Source organism: Prinia subflava, chromosome Z, assembly GCF_021018805.1.
Source record: "Prinia subflava isolate CZ2003 ecotype Zambia chromosome Z, Cam_Psub_1.2, whole genome shotgun sequence".
NCBI lineage: Eukaryota > Metazoa > Chordata > Aves > Passeriformes > Cisticolidae > Prinia > Prinia subflava.
Genome location: NC_086283.1, coordinates 43,760,452 through 43,773,389, shown reverse-complemented (window position 1 = coordinate 43,773,389; position 12,938 = coordinate 43,760,452). Strand labels below are relative to the sequence as shown.

At 35.0% G+C, this 12,938-nt stretch overlaps 1 protein-coding gene across 10 annotated transcripts in view; it reads left to right on the top strand.

Annotated features, from left to right (window-relative positions):
- PPIP5K2 (diphosphoinositol pentakisphosphate kinase 2) overlaps positions 1–12,938 on the top strand; it is a 50,538-nt gene that overhangs the window by 20,815 nt on the left and 16,785 nt on the right. For all 10 annotated transcript variants that reach the window (XM_063421610.1, XM_063421612.1, XM_063421613.1 and 7 more), the window contains exons 10-21: positions 1,229–1,330; positions 1,885–1,971; positions 2,937–3,012; positions 3,097–3,206; positions 4,268–4,353; positions 4,636–4,761; positions 4,860–4,981; positions 6,425–6,607; positions 8,482–8,623; positions 9,186–9,409; positions 10,948–11,075; positions 12,135–12,249. In XM_063421610.1, coding sequence (XP_063277680.1) covers positions 1,229–1,330; positions 1,885–1,971; positions 2,937–3,012; positions 3,097–3,206; positions 4,268–4,353; positions 4,636–4,761; positions 4,860–4,981; positions 6,425–6,607; positions 8,482–8,623; positions 9,186–9,409; positions 10,948–11,075; positions 12,135–12,249 — 1,501 coding nt within the window. The remainder of the gene's footprint in view (positions 1–1,228; positions 1,331–1,884; positions 1,972–2,936; positions 3,013–3,096; positions 3,207–4,267; positions 4,354–4,635; positions 4,762–4,859; positions 4,982–6,424; positions 6,608–8,481; positions 8,624–9,185; positions 9,410–10,947; positions 11,076–12,134; positions 12,250–12,938) is intronic.

Sequence of the window (12,938 nt, the reverse complement as noted above, 5' to 3'; positions counted from 1 at the left end):
AATTAAAAATTAAATATCACATTAAGTCATCACAGAGAATCCTAAGTCAATAAATGAATACTAATTAAAATCCTTATTTCTAAAATCATCCCAAACATCTGAATGTTTAAAAGTGCTTAAAGCTAACTGAATTAAGTATTTTGAAAGCAAGATTAATTTCTTAAAGGTAGCTGAGATCTTTTCAAGTAGTGAAGCACCACTGGATGGTTGTGATTGCTGCAGTTTAATGTGTCCAAATTGCTGTACATTGTCCTTGATCTGAAGCCAGTGTATAATTGTATATTTGTGCATTTCATACTTGTAAAACCAAACCAAAATAGCATCAAGGTGTCTTCTATCATACAATCTTGTCTCTGCCACTGGAGAGAAAAAAAGATACAGTGAGGGATCATACAGAATTGGGTATAGAGCTCTATGCCAAGAAAATGTTGTCCTCAAAGTAGGCAAAGCCTGCTGTGACTGGCTTTACAGTAAGATTGCACTAATGAGATACAACATGACTTTTTGCATTATCTGATTGTCTGGAATCTTGTGAAGGATTTTGCAAGTCATTTCAAGATTTTTAGCAATTATATTTGGCTTATTCTGCTATAAGATGGACATTTTTTCCCTCGGTGTTACTGCTTATTATGTAGATATTAATCTGAAGTTCAGTGTATTTTGATGAAATATTTGTGAAACAGATCATTAGATGTACCATCCTTCTTGAAGTGAAGACTGCATTGTTATTTTTAGTTACAATGAGAGACTGTACCTATTTTCCAGTTTTATCACAAAAACTTTTTAGAAACTACTGGTAAAAGACAGCAGTTAACTCTCTGATGAGAGTGGTTTAGTAATTATTAGGTACTTTTATTAAGGCAGTGAAGCCAATTGTCTGCATATATGAATTAACAAGACTAATTCCTATCCAAGGAATTCTTTTCGGAAGTGGAGTTGAAAAGCTGAACTTTGCTACAAATACAGGACCAGTAGTCCAGTGTTCCTGTAGCAGTCATAATAGCTCTGAATTATTAAGTGGTATTTATTATGTGGCCTTTATTATGCAATACAAAGAAAAATACGTATGTATACATTCATGGCTGCTAGTACTCAAAAACTACATTAAAAAATGCATATATATATGTATATATATATATAAAATTTGGGTTGGAGTTTGCATCTGTTGTATAAGCTATGCTTTAAACTTACTTGATTAGGTTTTTTTTATTTTTAACTCCTATTTTAGAAATATCATAATGAGAGAACTTGCTCCCCAGTTTCAAATACCATGGTCTATTCCTTTGGAAGCTGAAGACATTCCTATTGTGCCAACCACTTCTGGAACAATGTAAGAAAATAGTAGCTACACCTGAATAGTGCAAACTCCCAATGTAACTTTTGTGTGAATCTTTTTTTCTCTTTACAAGGTGTGCCCACATTGGCCTATGAATGCTTGTTTTGTGTGCTGAAAACAAGGAAGGAATCACAATTGCTATACCAACAGTCAGAGTTTCTCACCCTTAGTCAAGCTGAGTATAGAACAGCAGATTTTCTAGTGTAGTGTCTTTTATGCATAGCTTCCACTGCTAATCATTGTTCCAGCACCAACTTAATATGCACTTCTAATAAACATGCTCTCTCATTTAATGATCCGCAAAATCATTGTTTTAAAAGCTACTTTAAAATAGCTCTTCTATAGTTACCTAAGTCTTAAAATCAGTATTTATATTTTATACCTTGCATCATTTTCAGTTAACCTTGTATTCTTGCATATGCTTCCATCACTTCTGTAGTTATGTCAGATGACTACAACTTTGTCAATTGTCTTGATTGTGGTTGTTTTAATACTAAATAAAAAACCCTTGTGTACAGACTTGTGAAATACACCTCTTGACATTTCAGGATGGAGCTTAGATGTGTTATAGCTGTAATACGCCATGGGGATCGAACACCAAAGCAAAAAATGAAAATGGAAGTAAAACATCAGAGGTAAATAGAATCTTGGTAAAAAATATTTTCCATGTTTTAGACAATAGGATTTAGGGGCTACGCAAGTAGTGAATTGACCAGGAATTAGATAATTGCAAGTTGCTTTTTGTTTTGTTTTCTTCTAAATCTAACTAATTTGTTTTGTTTTCTTGTAAATCTTCTAATTCTAATCAGTTTTAGATACTGCAAATAGTTATAAGTATGCACCTCTCTAAAAGGATTGTCAGCTTGTGCAGATTTCCTTCAGCACATGCTGTACATTGTGAACAGTTCTGTTTGATTTTATAGAAAATGCATTTGTGTCTATAAATGTCTTTAATAAAATTAATGCAACAGAGAATATTTCTTGTTCTCCATTAGACTACGACTTCTGCCTTCTGCTTTTTATCGTAGCTATTCTTGTATGCAATGTCATATTACTTTTGGTGGTTATTTTTGTCAAAGTTTAATGACTCTGAATTTCTGGTAGATGACATCTTTATGTTGGCATTCATAAGACAACTTACACAATTGACTTAGAATTAGATGCAGTTTCAGTAAAAGGAAATTATTTATTTTGAGACAAGATTCTTGCAGTCAGAACATGCTTGAAGAAGCAAGACTGCTCACTTGGCATTTTTGGTCCCTGCTTCTTTTCAGGATCATTCTTGAGGATTAAGAATTGATATAGCTGCATATTCAAACAATATATCATTCAAATATATAGTATACCCTCTTTTGTTTTTAATACTTAGCAAGTCAGTAAGAGAACATTTTCGGTGCTCTTATTTCCCTAATGTGTTGAAGACTTTCTAGGGAAATGGGATTTGAATATAACTTGGTTTGACCTCTGTACTGCTAGTTTTAACCTGACTTTCAAATACTGTTAAGGTACTAATTTTAGATCACTTTAAAAGCCTACTGTTCAAGTTATAGTAATTTAATTTATTAATCTAAATTTTATATTACTTTTCTTTATCTCAAAGATTTTTTGATCTCTTTGAAAAATGTGATGGATATAAATCTGGAAAACTGAAACTGAAAAAACCAAAACAGTTGCAGGCAAGTTTTTCTTTATTTTTTACTATAATATTTTGTAAGTAGAAGTCTGTTTATTTCATTAAATCCTATGTTTCCTTCCTTTAGGAAGTGCTTGATATAGCAAGGCAGCTCCTTGTAGAACTTGGGCAAAACAATGATTCTGAAATTGAAGAAAGTAAAGCAAAACTTGAACAGCTAAAGACTGTGTTAGAAATGTAAGTGTCCAATTTTCAGGCTTCATAGCAATGACATTATATCTGCTGTTTTGACTTGTTTCACCAGTTACTGTGTGGATTACAATGTTATCAAATACATAAAAATATAATAACTCAAGCACAAAGGTTTTGAAGAGAAGGGATGTCATATTTGAAATGGACCATCACTCTTTTTTTTTTGACTTTTTAATTTAACTTATTGCTGTATCTAGTGTCTCAGTATACATTCAACAAGAGGTTACTTTTGTTGATGTCAAATTTTGTCTTGCGTGTTTTTAAAATGAAAATACTTGTAAGCAGGGTCTGCTTCTTGCAGAGTGACATAATGACGTCTGATAGAGCCAGTAAGAACTTTCACCATGCTTACTTGTCTACTTGCAGCAAACTTTGAGGATTGAAGATAAATAAGTCTTTGTATACTAAGTCTGAAATATTTAGTAACTAAAAAAAACTTAAAAAAAAACTTTAGAAACCCAACCAAACAAAGCAAGCAACAGAAAAAAAATGAGACTTCAAGGTCTGTTAAAGATCTGGGATCTTAGACTGTGAAATGGTAATAAGCATTTTTAATTAAAAAAAATATCAGGGAACAGACAAGTATTATTGAAATTCATTATAAGTGTTTTAAATGCTGAGTTTTGATTAAGAACTTGGGTATAAAACCAGTAGCCATCTGCACTGTGAGACCAGTTTCTGGATGCTGACAGCCACTGTAGTTTTGGATCTGAATAGATAAATTACTTGTCCCATGTCCAATTCTGCTTGTTGTTGGTGGGGGGAGAGGTTTTATGTTCCAATTTTATGTTCAGAGTTGCAAAAAGCATAATTAAATAGTCTTTTAAGATGTTTCGTTATAGCACAGTTGTTATGTCTGTTAATTCTGTGCTTGTTGAGTTAATGTTTATTCTAAGGACTGCTGCAAAAAATGTTAGTCAAATGCACAAATCATTGACTAACAGAGGTTTATTATATTCTATTACAGGATTTTAGCAGTTTTGGACAAAAAATATTTAAAACGTTTCTCTCCCTCTTCCCTCTCATTTTCCCTGTTCCCACTAAAGGTATGGGCATTTTTCAGGCATAAATCGAAAAGTTCAGTTAACATATCTTCCTCATGGCTGCCCTAAGACTTCCAGTGAAGAGGAAGGTATAGTATTACTTTTGTACCAAATCACTTCATATTATCTGTGTATAAAAAGTCATGGACTACTGGTATAAAATGTCTTGATATTAAGAAGAGGAAATATTTTGTTTTGAAAGAATGTTTGTATAGTGTATTTCCTTAATGTTAGAATGCTATTAAAGATTCATAATGTTGAAGAGATCTTTTGACAAAGGTTTTCATAGACCAAATATTTTTTGTTCATTTGAAAAAAAAAAAATTACCAATATACCTCGCTACTAAGCTTATCTCCCTGTGTACAATTAGATAATAGAAGAAATGAGCCATCCCTGCTTCTGGTTCTAAAATGGGGAGGAGAGTTGACCCCTGCAGGCAGGGTTCAAGCAGAAGAGCTTGGAAGAGCTTTCAGGTGTATGTATCCAGGCGGACAAGGTAAAAAGAAAATTTAGAAAATCAATGGCGTGTCATAAATCACTTTTGAAGATAAACAAGTGGAAGATGAGAGTTTGAGCAAAATGTTTGTTTGGTAGGAGATTATGCTGGATTTCCTGGATGTGGTTTACTTAGATTACATAGCACTTACCGACATGATCTCAAAATCTACGCCTCTGATGAGGGACGAGTTCAGATGACTGCAGCAGCTTTTGCAAAGGTACAATGTGAAATGGTATTTTCAATTCTAAAATTCTGATATTCTTAGGTTTGTTTTGTCTTTTGAAGTCTGGGAATGATTTAAAGCTTATTAGAAAAAGGTATTTTCAAAGAGTAGTTCACTGTGAAAAATATCCAAATGATGTGCCAAACATTTGAAGTTCTTTGAGCAGATGAAGACAGTTTTTTATTAAACAGCCCTGTCTAAGGCACCTTTGTCCCTGTCTAAGGCTCTTCCCCATATGCTGAACAAGCGAAAGTCTGCTCACCTGAAGTCCTGGGCTCTAATACAAGTATTTGTCTTGTTCACTTCTCCATGGATAAGTTATAACATCAGATTTCAATTACCAAGACTACGACCCACCTTTACTTTCTTGACACTTGTGAGTAACAGGTCCAGAGCAATGCCTGTGCTCAATAGCTCATCAGTAACCTCTGTCAAAGAATTGTCCTAGGTGTTTTCCAGAAATCTTGGTTCCTTCTCCCCTGCAATACTGCCATGGAGATATCCAGGGCCAAGAGTACCCATGGAAACAAGGCCTGCAGTTAGGTGTATTTCTTCACTTGTGTTAAGAAGGTGTCATCCATTTCCCCTTTTAATGTTGGTGGTCTGTAGGGGAGGCTTACCATGATACTGTGCTGTCTACCTGGCTTCCAAAAGGTCCTGTATCTAGTAACAGCAAAAGTCCATTTCTGTGAACTATTCTACCTGTACTATTCTATATCTCTGTGATTTGAATTGATTAAAGCTCTACAAGTCTTCAGACTTCCTGCTTGTCCTATTTGTTTCTATGCTGCATGTGTTTGTACAGAAATATTTCAGCCATCTGACCTGCTTTTCCTTCGTCAGCAGGCTTGAAGAGACATCACACCATTTCCTTCTTTATTCCAGAGCCCTTCCATTGCCAGAAAAGTCATAAAAATTCCAGTCTTCATTTAGAATTCTCCATTCACCTCTTGTTCAAGGCCTTTGATTGTCCTGTGGCTCACATAGCTTGGCCTTTTGCCTCTGTAGAGTCCCTGTAAGACCCTACCTGCTGTTTACCTTGTCAGATGCTATTTGGTTTGCAAACTTTTCCCATAGCTCCTCTCTGGTAACATAAGTCCTTGCGCAAAGCATGTCACCCACAAGTCAAGCAGATGTTGCTTCTAGCCTCAGGGAGAAGGCATCTGCACTCCCACAATCCAAGACCTTGAACAGCTGGTGTTGGAGAACATTCTCTGTGATATGTCACCAACACTGTTGCACCATCTGCATCAATCCTGCACACTAGCAGTGTTTAGGGAGCCATTTCTCTCTGAGTACATACAATGTGCCCCTGTTTATCTAACCCATAGCCAAGTGATACCATCTTGAATTTAAATAAGTGTTTTGGGCATTTTTTAGGATATTAATTTTTTCATCTTCTTCTGTTTACCTGAATAATTGTATTGTTTGCTTCAGGGACTACTGGCCTTAGAGGGAGAGCTGACTCCTATTCTTGTCCAGATGGTAAAAAGTGCTAATATGAATGGTCTGTTGGACAGTGACAGTGATTCTTTAAGCAGCTGTCAACATCGTGTTAAAGCAAGGCTTCATGAAATTCTCCAGAGAGACAGAGAATTTACTACTGATGACTATGATAAGGTTAGCATATGATTAGTTTCCCATGAAATAAAATAAATAATTATGAAAATACCTGTTCAAAAGTACTGAGCAGTGATTTTATGTGTCCGTTTTGCAAAATTATTTGGGTGCTTGCAAATAGTTTGAACTGCAAAGGTGGCTGTACCAATTGTGGCTGTAGATATTTTGTCCTGTGATTTGGGTAATCAGAAAGCTACAAACTTTGAAGTAGGAGTAGACAGGGATCTCATTTGTAAACCTTTTTCACTTACATTAAAAATATTTTAGTTATTCAAGAAATGACATTATATTGTTTGCATTTTTTGTAGTCTTTATTTTGAAAGTGTGTGAAAATGTTTTCCTACCTACTACAGTTGTTTCAATTGCTTATCAGCTGCAAGGTCCTTTTTGTTGACTTAGAACACTGAGATACTGAAAACCAGTAGAATACTTTCAGTCAAATGAAATACCTCATTAACATGCTAAATTACCACATAGTAATATCGTTTATGTTGACTTAATACAGAAGACATTCTTGTTCCTGGTTTTAAATGTACTGATTGTTGTAGTTAAGAAACTTCTTTCTCTTTCAATTGCTCTTACTCTGTCTCATATAAGAACTAAATACAAGTCCTCAAATGAGATTTTTAACTGCTATTTTTGAAAAAGTATTGAGAGCAAATTAATTAAGAATAATATATTCTGCATGTATATACTCTGTGTGGGTTCATTTAAATATATAAGTATCATGCAAACCACTCCTGGCAGTGGATTCAACAGTAATTAGAAAATGCAAGGATTTATTGATGTTTGTTACATAGATATAATCAGGTTTGAAATGTGGCTGGAACTAATAGAGTACTCTTTGGTTACTGAAAGTTACTAACCTTTGGGATTATAAAGCAATAAAAACTTTTGGGGGGTTAATTTATGTAGAGGTTTTTTAATTTACTTGTGATTTGGGAAAATTGTATGGGGCTTATTCTTGTGTCTCATTCCCTATTATGTATAAATAATCAATTTCTTGATTTACATCATAATAGGGAGATAGGAACTGAAGTTTTTCTCATCCAAATTACTCTATCCATTTCAGAAACCTGAAGAAGGTGCAAATGAGTGTGTGTTTTGTGTATAAATTACTGTTTCATATCATTGGTCACTTTGGATTCTGCAGACTTTTCTGAAAAAAATGAGGCTGAGCCTCACACATACATTTACTCCGTTCTTTTACTGACACTTACCCTGATGGTGATAGTTTGTAGCTTTTACCATGTCTATAATTAAATCGGTTCTAAAGAACATCTCATATGTTGTTGATATATGTGCATTTAAAGGCTTTTTTTTGTGTTTGTGTCCTGCAGTCCTGTAGAAACAAAAACAAAGGACAGGAACAGGCAAACTACGGTACCAGTTACTATTGCAAATCTGGTTCCTGTAGAGCAAAAAATATTTTGTGAGGCGTGTAGCCTAATGACAACATTTTTAACAGAAATTACTTTATAATATCAGAATAAACTTTTGATTACAGAAGCTACTTGAAAGGAAGATATGGAAGCTTGCTAAGTATATACAAAGTTTTAAACATCTTCCCAATTTTCCTGTCTTGGAATAACAGAAATGGTTTTATGAATTCTTGTAGATACTCACATTTACTGTATAGAATTAGTTGCTGTATGAATTTCTTATTACCTTTGAATCTCTAGTAAATGGTGGTATGCTTTGATGTATTTTCTTAATGTCTCAAAGGTGATAGATAATTGATAAATCATTTAAAATATTCATAGCAACCTGCCTTGAATGCCTTTTCTCCAATACTTGGTATCTTTGTCATGTTCATCTTACCTCAGCAGATCTTTCAAATGTACAGTTAATTTTGTGTTTACCTCAAATTGCAGCTCACTCCATCTGGAAGCATCTCACTGATAAAATCAATGCAGGTTATCAAAAATCCTGTAAAGACGTGTGACAAGGTCTATTACTTGATCCAGAGTTTGACTTCTCAGATCAGGCAGCGAATGGAAGACCCAAAGTCTGCAGGTACAGAAATGTTTTTATACTTGAATTTAGTTTCTCTAGTTAACATATATGAAAGAGAATTGTAACATAACTTTTCTTCACTAAACCCACTTTTAGCAGAAAATGAGTCAATAATGGATTAAGTATTTTCACAGTGGATTTCATACACATAGTTTTGAAGTAAAAAACATGAGGAATACGTGGTTCTATTGAAGGTAGGGGCTCTGTGGTGTTCAGAAAATCCAGTGTTTGCAGAAATTCTTCTTAGTTATTTGAAACTCAGTATTCCACAAAATAGGAAAAGTTGATGGTACAAGGCTGAATTATATACGTACATCTTAATATTTAAGGGCTAGTGGTGCATTTATGCAGCAGTGTGTTTTACTGATGTAGTGGAGCTATGTAATTGTGATGCTTACAGGATGAAAATTAATGTTATGCCCAGCAGTCTCTTCTTCTTAATAGTAATGCAGTTAACTTACTTTGATCCCTCTATAGTTCATTTGTTGCTACTAAGTAATTAAAATGACCTTTTGTTACTTGAATGACCTTATTTACTTAGAAGAGATATGTGTCTATCCAGATATTCAGCTCTACCACAGTGAAACTCTAGAACTGATGTTGCGCAGATGGGCCAAGTTGGAAAAAGACTTCAAAACAAAAAATGGAAGATATGATATTAGCAAAATTCCTGATATTTATGACTGTATAAAATATGATGTACAACACAATGGATCCTTAAAATTAGAAAACACAATGGAATTATATAGGCTTTCAAAGGCTTTAGCTGACATTGTGATTCCTCAGGTAAGCATTTTCAGTTATTAAATAGAAGAAAGTGTAGAATAAATGCTTTTTTAAATTTTTGTGAAAATGTCTATTTTGTATTTTCTTCTGAAGTTCCTGCATTTTGCAATAATAGAAGCCTTTAACAGTATTTCTTATTTTTCAGTAGCAAGCTGGCTGGGATTTTTTAAGAAAAATTTGATTCAAAATTAATTAAGCTCTGTTCAGGGTGAATTTTTCTAGAAATTTAAGGTGTGAACATGCCTTCTTCCTTTACAGCAGTGTATTAAAATAAAATAGCTCATCTCCCCATTCATCATAGATTTAACTGTTGCCTTTGTGAATAACTCTGTTTTCTGAAGTAGCTTTTAATTTCATTTCTCCTGCTTATAGAAATTGCATTTCTGGGCTCTTTGCAAATTCACTCTTAATCCTAACCTATGTAATTTAACTAATTTTAAATAATTTTAATTAAAAAACCCTTTCTGCTTTTTCAAAATGTTAACACTCCGTGATGTGAATGTAGGCATTAAATTTCATAGAATTTCAGGCCAGAAGTGGACAAGTTAAACTTACCTGTTCTGCAGGCTGTTAAACTTGGTTTAGCTCTAAAATCTTGTAGGTGGCAGGACATGAAATTGATTTGTGATAACAGGACAGAACAGACTAATGCTTTCCCCAGGTGTCTCTGCAGTTAGAGAGCAGTGTTGTAACAGAGGTATTTACCCATCTTGTTTGCAGCATGTGAAGGAAGTTCTTCCTCTCCCCATCTCTCAGACTCCTTGACATGGAGGACAAAAATAGTAGTGATGCTTAGAATGCACTGTGTTTTGTGGGTCTGTTAAGCTGAAATTTTGAAAGTTAGAGAAAAGCATGTGAAAATGCGGACACATACCAAAGGAAGAAAAACAAAGAAAACTCGATAGCCTACATAATGCAAAGGAAGAGTGCTTGCTCTCTAGGGTAACAAGAAGATTCATTCTAACTGTGAAAGCACTTCCATACCATGTGCAGCACAGAGTATGGAGCTCCTGGAAGAACATACTTTTAAATATTGGTGATAATACAACATTTAATATCACTAGTAATTTCCCAGTTGTACATAAATACCATTTATGTAATTATTTGACATAAATAGAAGATCTTCTCTGGGGTGGTTTACCCCAAACTAAGACAGGCATACCAAGTATTCTCTTCAGTGACTGTTAAAAGAAAACAAAAACAACACTGTGCGGGCAGGATAGGAGATGGAGATGGTGACAGGAAGGAGGAATGACTCTGTAGATGATTTGGTTAAGAAAAAGAGCTTTATCTTACCAGAAGGTAAATTCACTTCTTTGGTTTAACTAGGAAAGGAACAACTTTGTATCAAATCAAACAAGAAAAAGGTAAACTGCAAATTAGTTGAAGCTACATCAGTAATCACATATAGTAAAAATGTTAAACAAAATGGTTTTTAGCCAGAGCAAACGAATAGATTTCTAATTTGCTTTAATATAGAAGCTTTGAATTAGAAGACACTTTAACTGAATTTTAAAAGTCAATTTGTTTTTACACAGGAATATGGTATTACTAAAGCTGAGAAACTGGAGATTGCCAAAGGTTATTGCACTCCTCTAGTCAGAAAAATTCGTTCTGACCTTCAGAGAACTCAAGATGATGACACTGTAAATAAGCTTCACCCTCTGTAAGCCAGTTTTTTACATGGTTACATTAATTCTCATAAAAATTAGAGGTATTTTATAGCTTTCATATTTGAATTCTCTTTTTTGCTCGGAGACATTAGAAAGTATAATTTATTTATTTATTTATTTATTAACAGCTACTTTAAAAATAAGGGTACATCCTGTCAGGGTTCTGTACCACAAACCTGAGGGTTTGTGGTTGTTGGATAAGTTCGGGCACCATTTCTCAGGGTTGTTGTTTCCCTGAGATTCTCCTTGGGGTTGCTGTTCCCCAAGGTAATAAGGGTTCCCCCAAGGTTGCTGTTCCCTGGGAGTTTCCCCTGGGTTGCTGTTCCCAGAGGTAATAAGGTTTTCAGTCTTCTCTTTGCCTTAAGTGTTACACACCAGAGGTAGAGACGACAAACTGAGTCCGCCGGTGCACATTTCCAAGGTTGTTTATTCTTCATTATCTCAGTCCTTTTTCAGCTCTGCCAAACACTTCCCTGGCAGGGTACCTTATCTTAGTTCTTTCTCAGCTCTGCAAGGTGTCTCCGCAGAGCAGGACACGCGGCAGACTGGGCGGATCAGAGAGCCCCGTACCTTATGTACAGTCCCCTTGACCCAACCACTGTCCGAGACGTATTTTTTATTTACAAAATTTTACCAATACCTATTACCTATACTAACATGTCAGTTCTACTCTAAACCAATCTCTAAAACCCAACTCAGCACAAGATGGGAGACGAGAACAAGAACAAAGAAGACAGGGGCCACTCCCCAATTCCTCCATCTTGTCTCTTCAGCCCCATATGCTAAGAATCCTAATTTCTATATTTATATTCTATAATAAACTATCCACTACTTATTTCAAATTCTTAAGATTTGTGATTCTTCCTGCATGTGAGTGTTCACTCCCACGGACAGAGATCAGAGGCAGTGTCCTCCTAAGACCTGTGTAGGTCTAACTGACCCCCCTGTACAGATCCCAGACCCCCATGTCCAGTCTCCAAACCCTCCTGGGTGGCCAGAGAGATGTTCTAGACTCCGACAATGGTCTAATAACATTTTTCTTTTTTTTTAAGCTACTCCAGGGGTGTTATGTCCCCAGAACGCCATGTTCGTACCCGGCTGTATTTCACCAGTGAGAGTCACGTCCACTCCCTGTTATCCACCCTTCGTTACGGTGCCTTATGTGATGTAAGTTTCTCAAAGCCCTGATACTTTGAGAGGAACCTGAATCTTCCTCTGACTGTATTAATTGAAACCTTAAGTGTCTTTGAAATTTATCACATTTTTTCAAACATTTGATTTTCTATTACTTATGCAGAAACATATTGCAAATTGAATGTTAACTGGCATGCTGCTTTCCATCAAAGTAATGCTGTGTTCCATTGGCTCTATGTGTTAGAATCACAAATAGATGTGGAAAGACCAGATACTATTTTTTTGGTGTCTGTTGTCACCAGTAATTCTTCCGACTTTTATTCTTAAGTTATGATTCAGACTTCTCTTGAATTTACTTTTGCACTGGCTTACTATTTTTGACCTTTGACATATGTCAAGATGTCTCTACCTAATTTCAAGACTGCTCATAGAGTACAATGTTCCTCCTGTACAGTGAATTTTCTTACTTTCCTATACTGTTATAGAATACTACAAAAGTGCTGCATTATTCTCCATCTGACAGTCTTTGACAGTGAAAAAGACAAGGTCTCCAGATTCAGAAATAACTTAAACTGAGCTCTTAGAGAAGATATATTCAGCACCAAAACCTATCTGCCCATAAGATGCAGCTTGACTTAAATACTACTTTCCAAATTGTTGTATTGACATACCTGCTTCTGGTAATGGATGACTAAACTCAGTAATGGCAAAAGCATTTATTA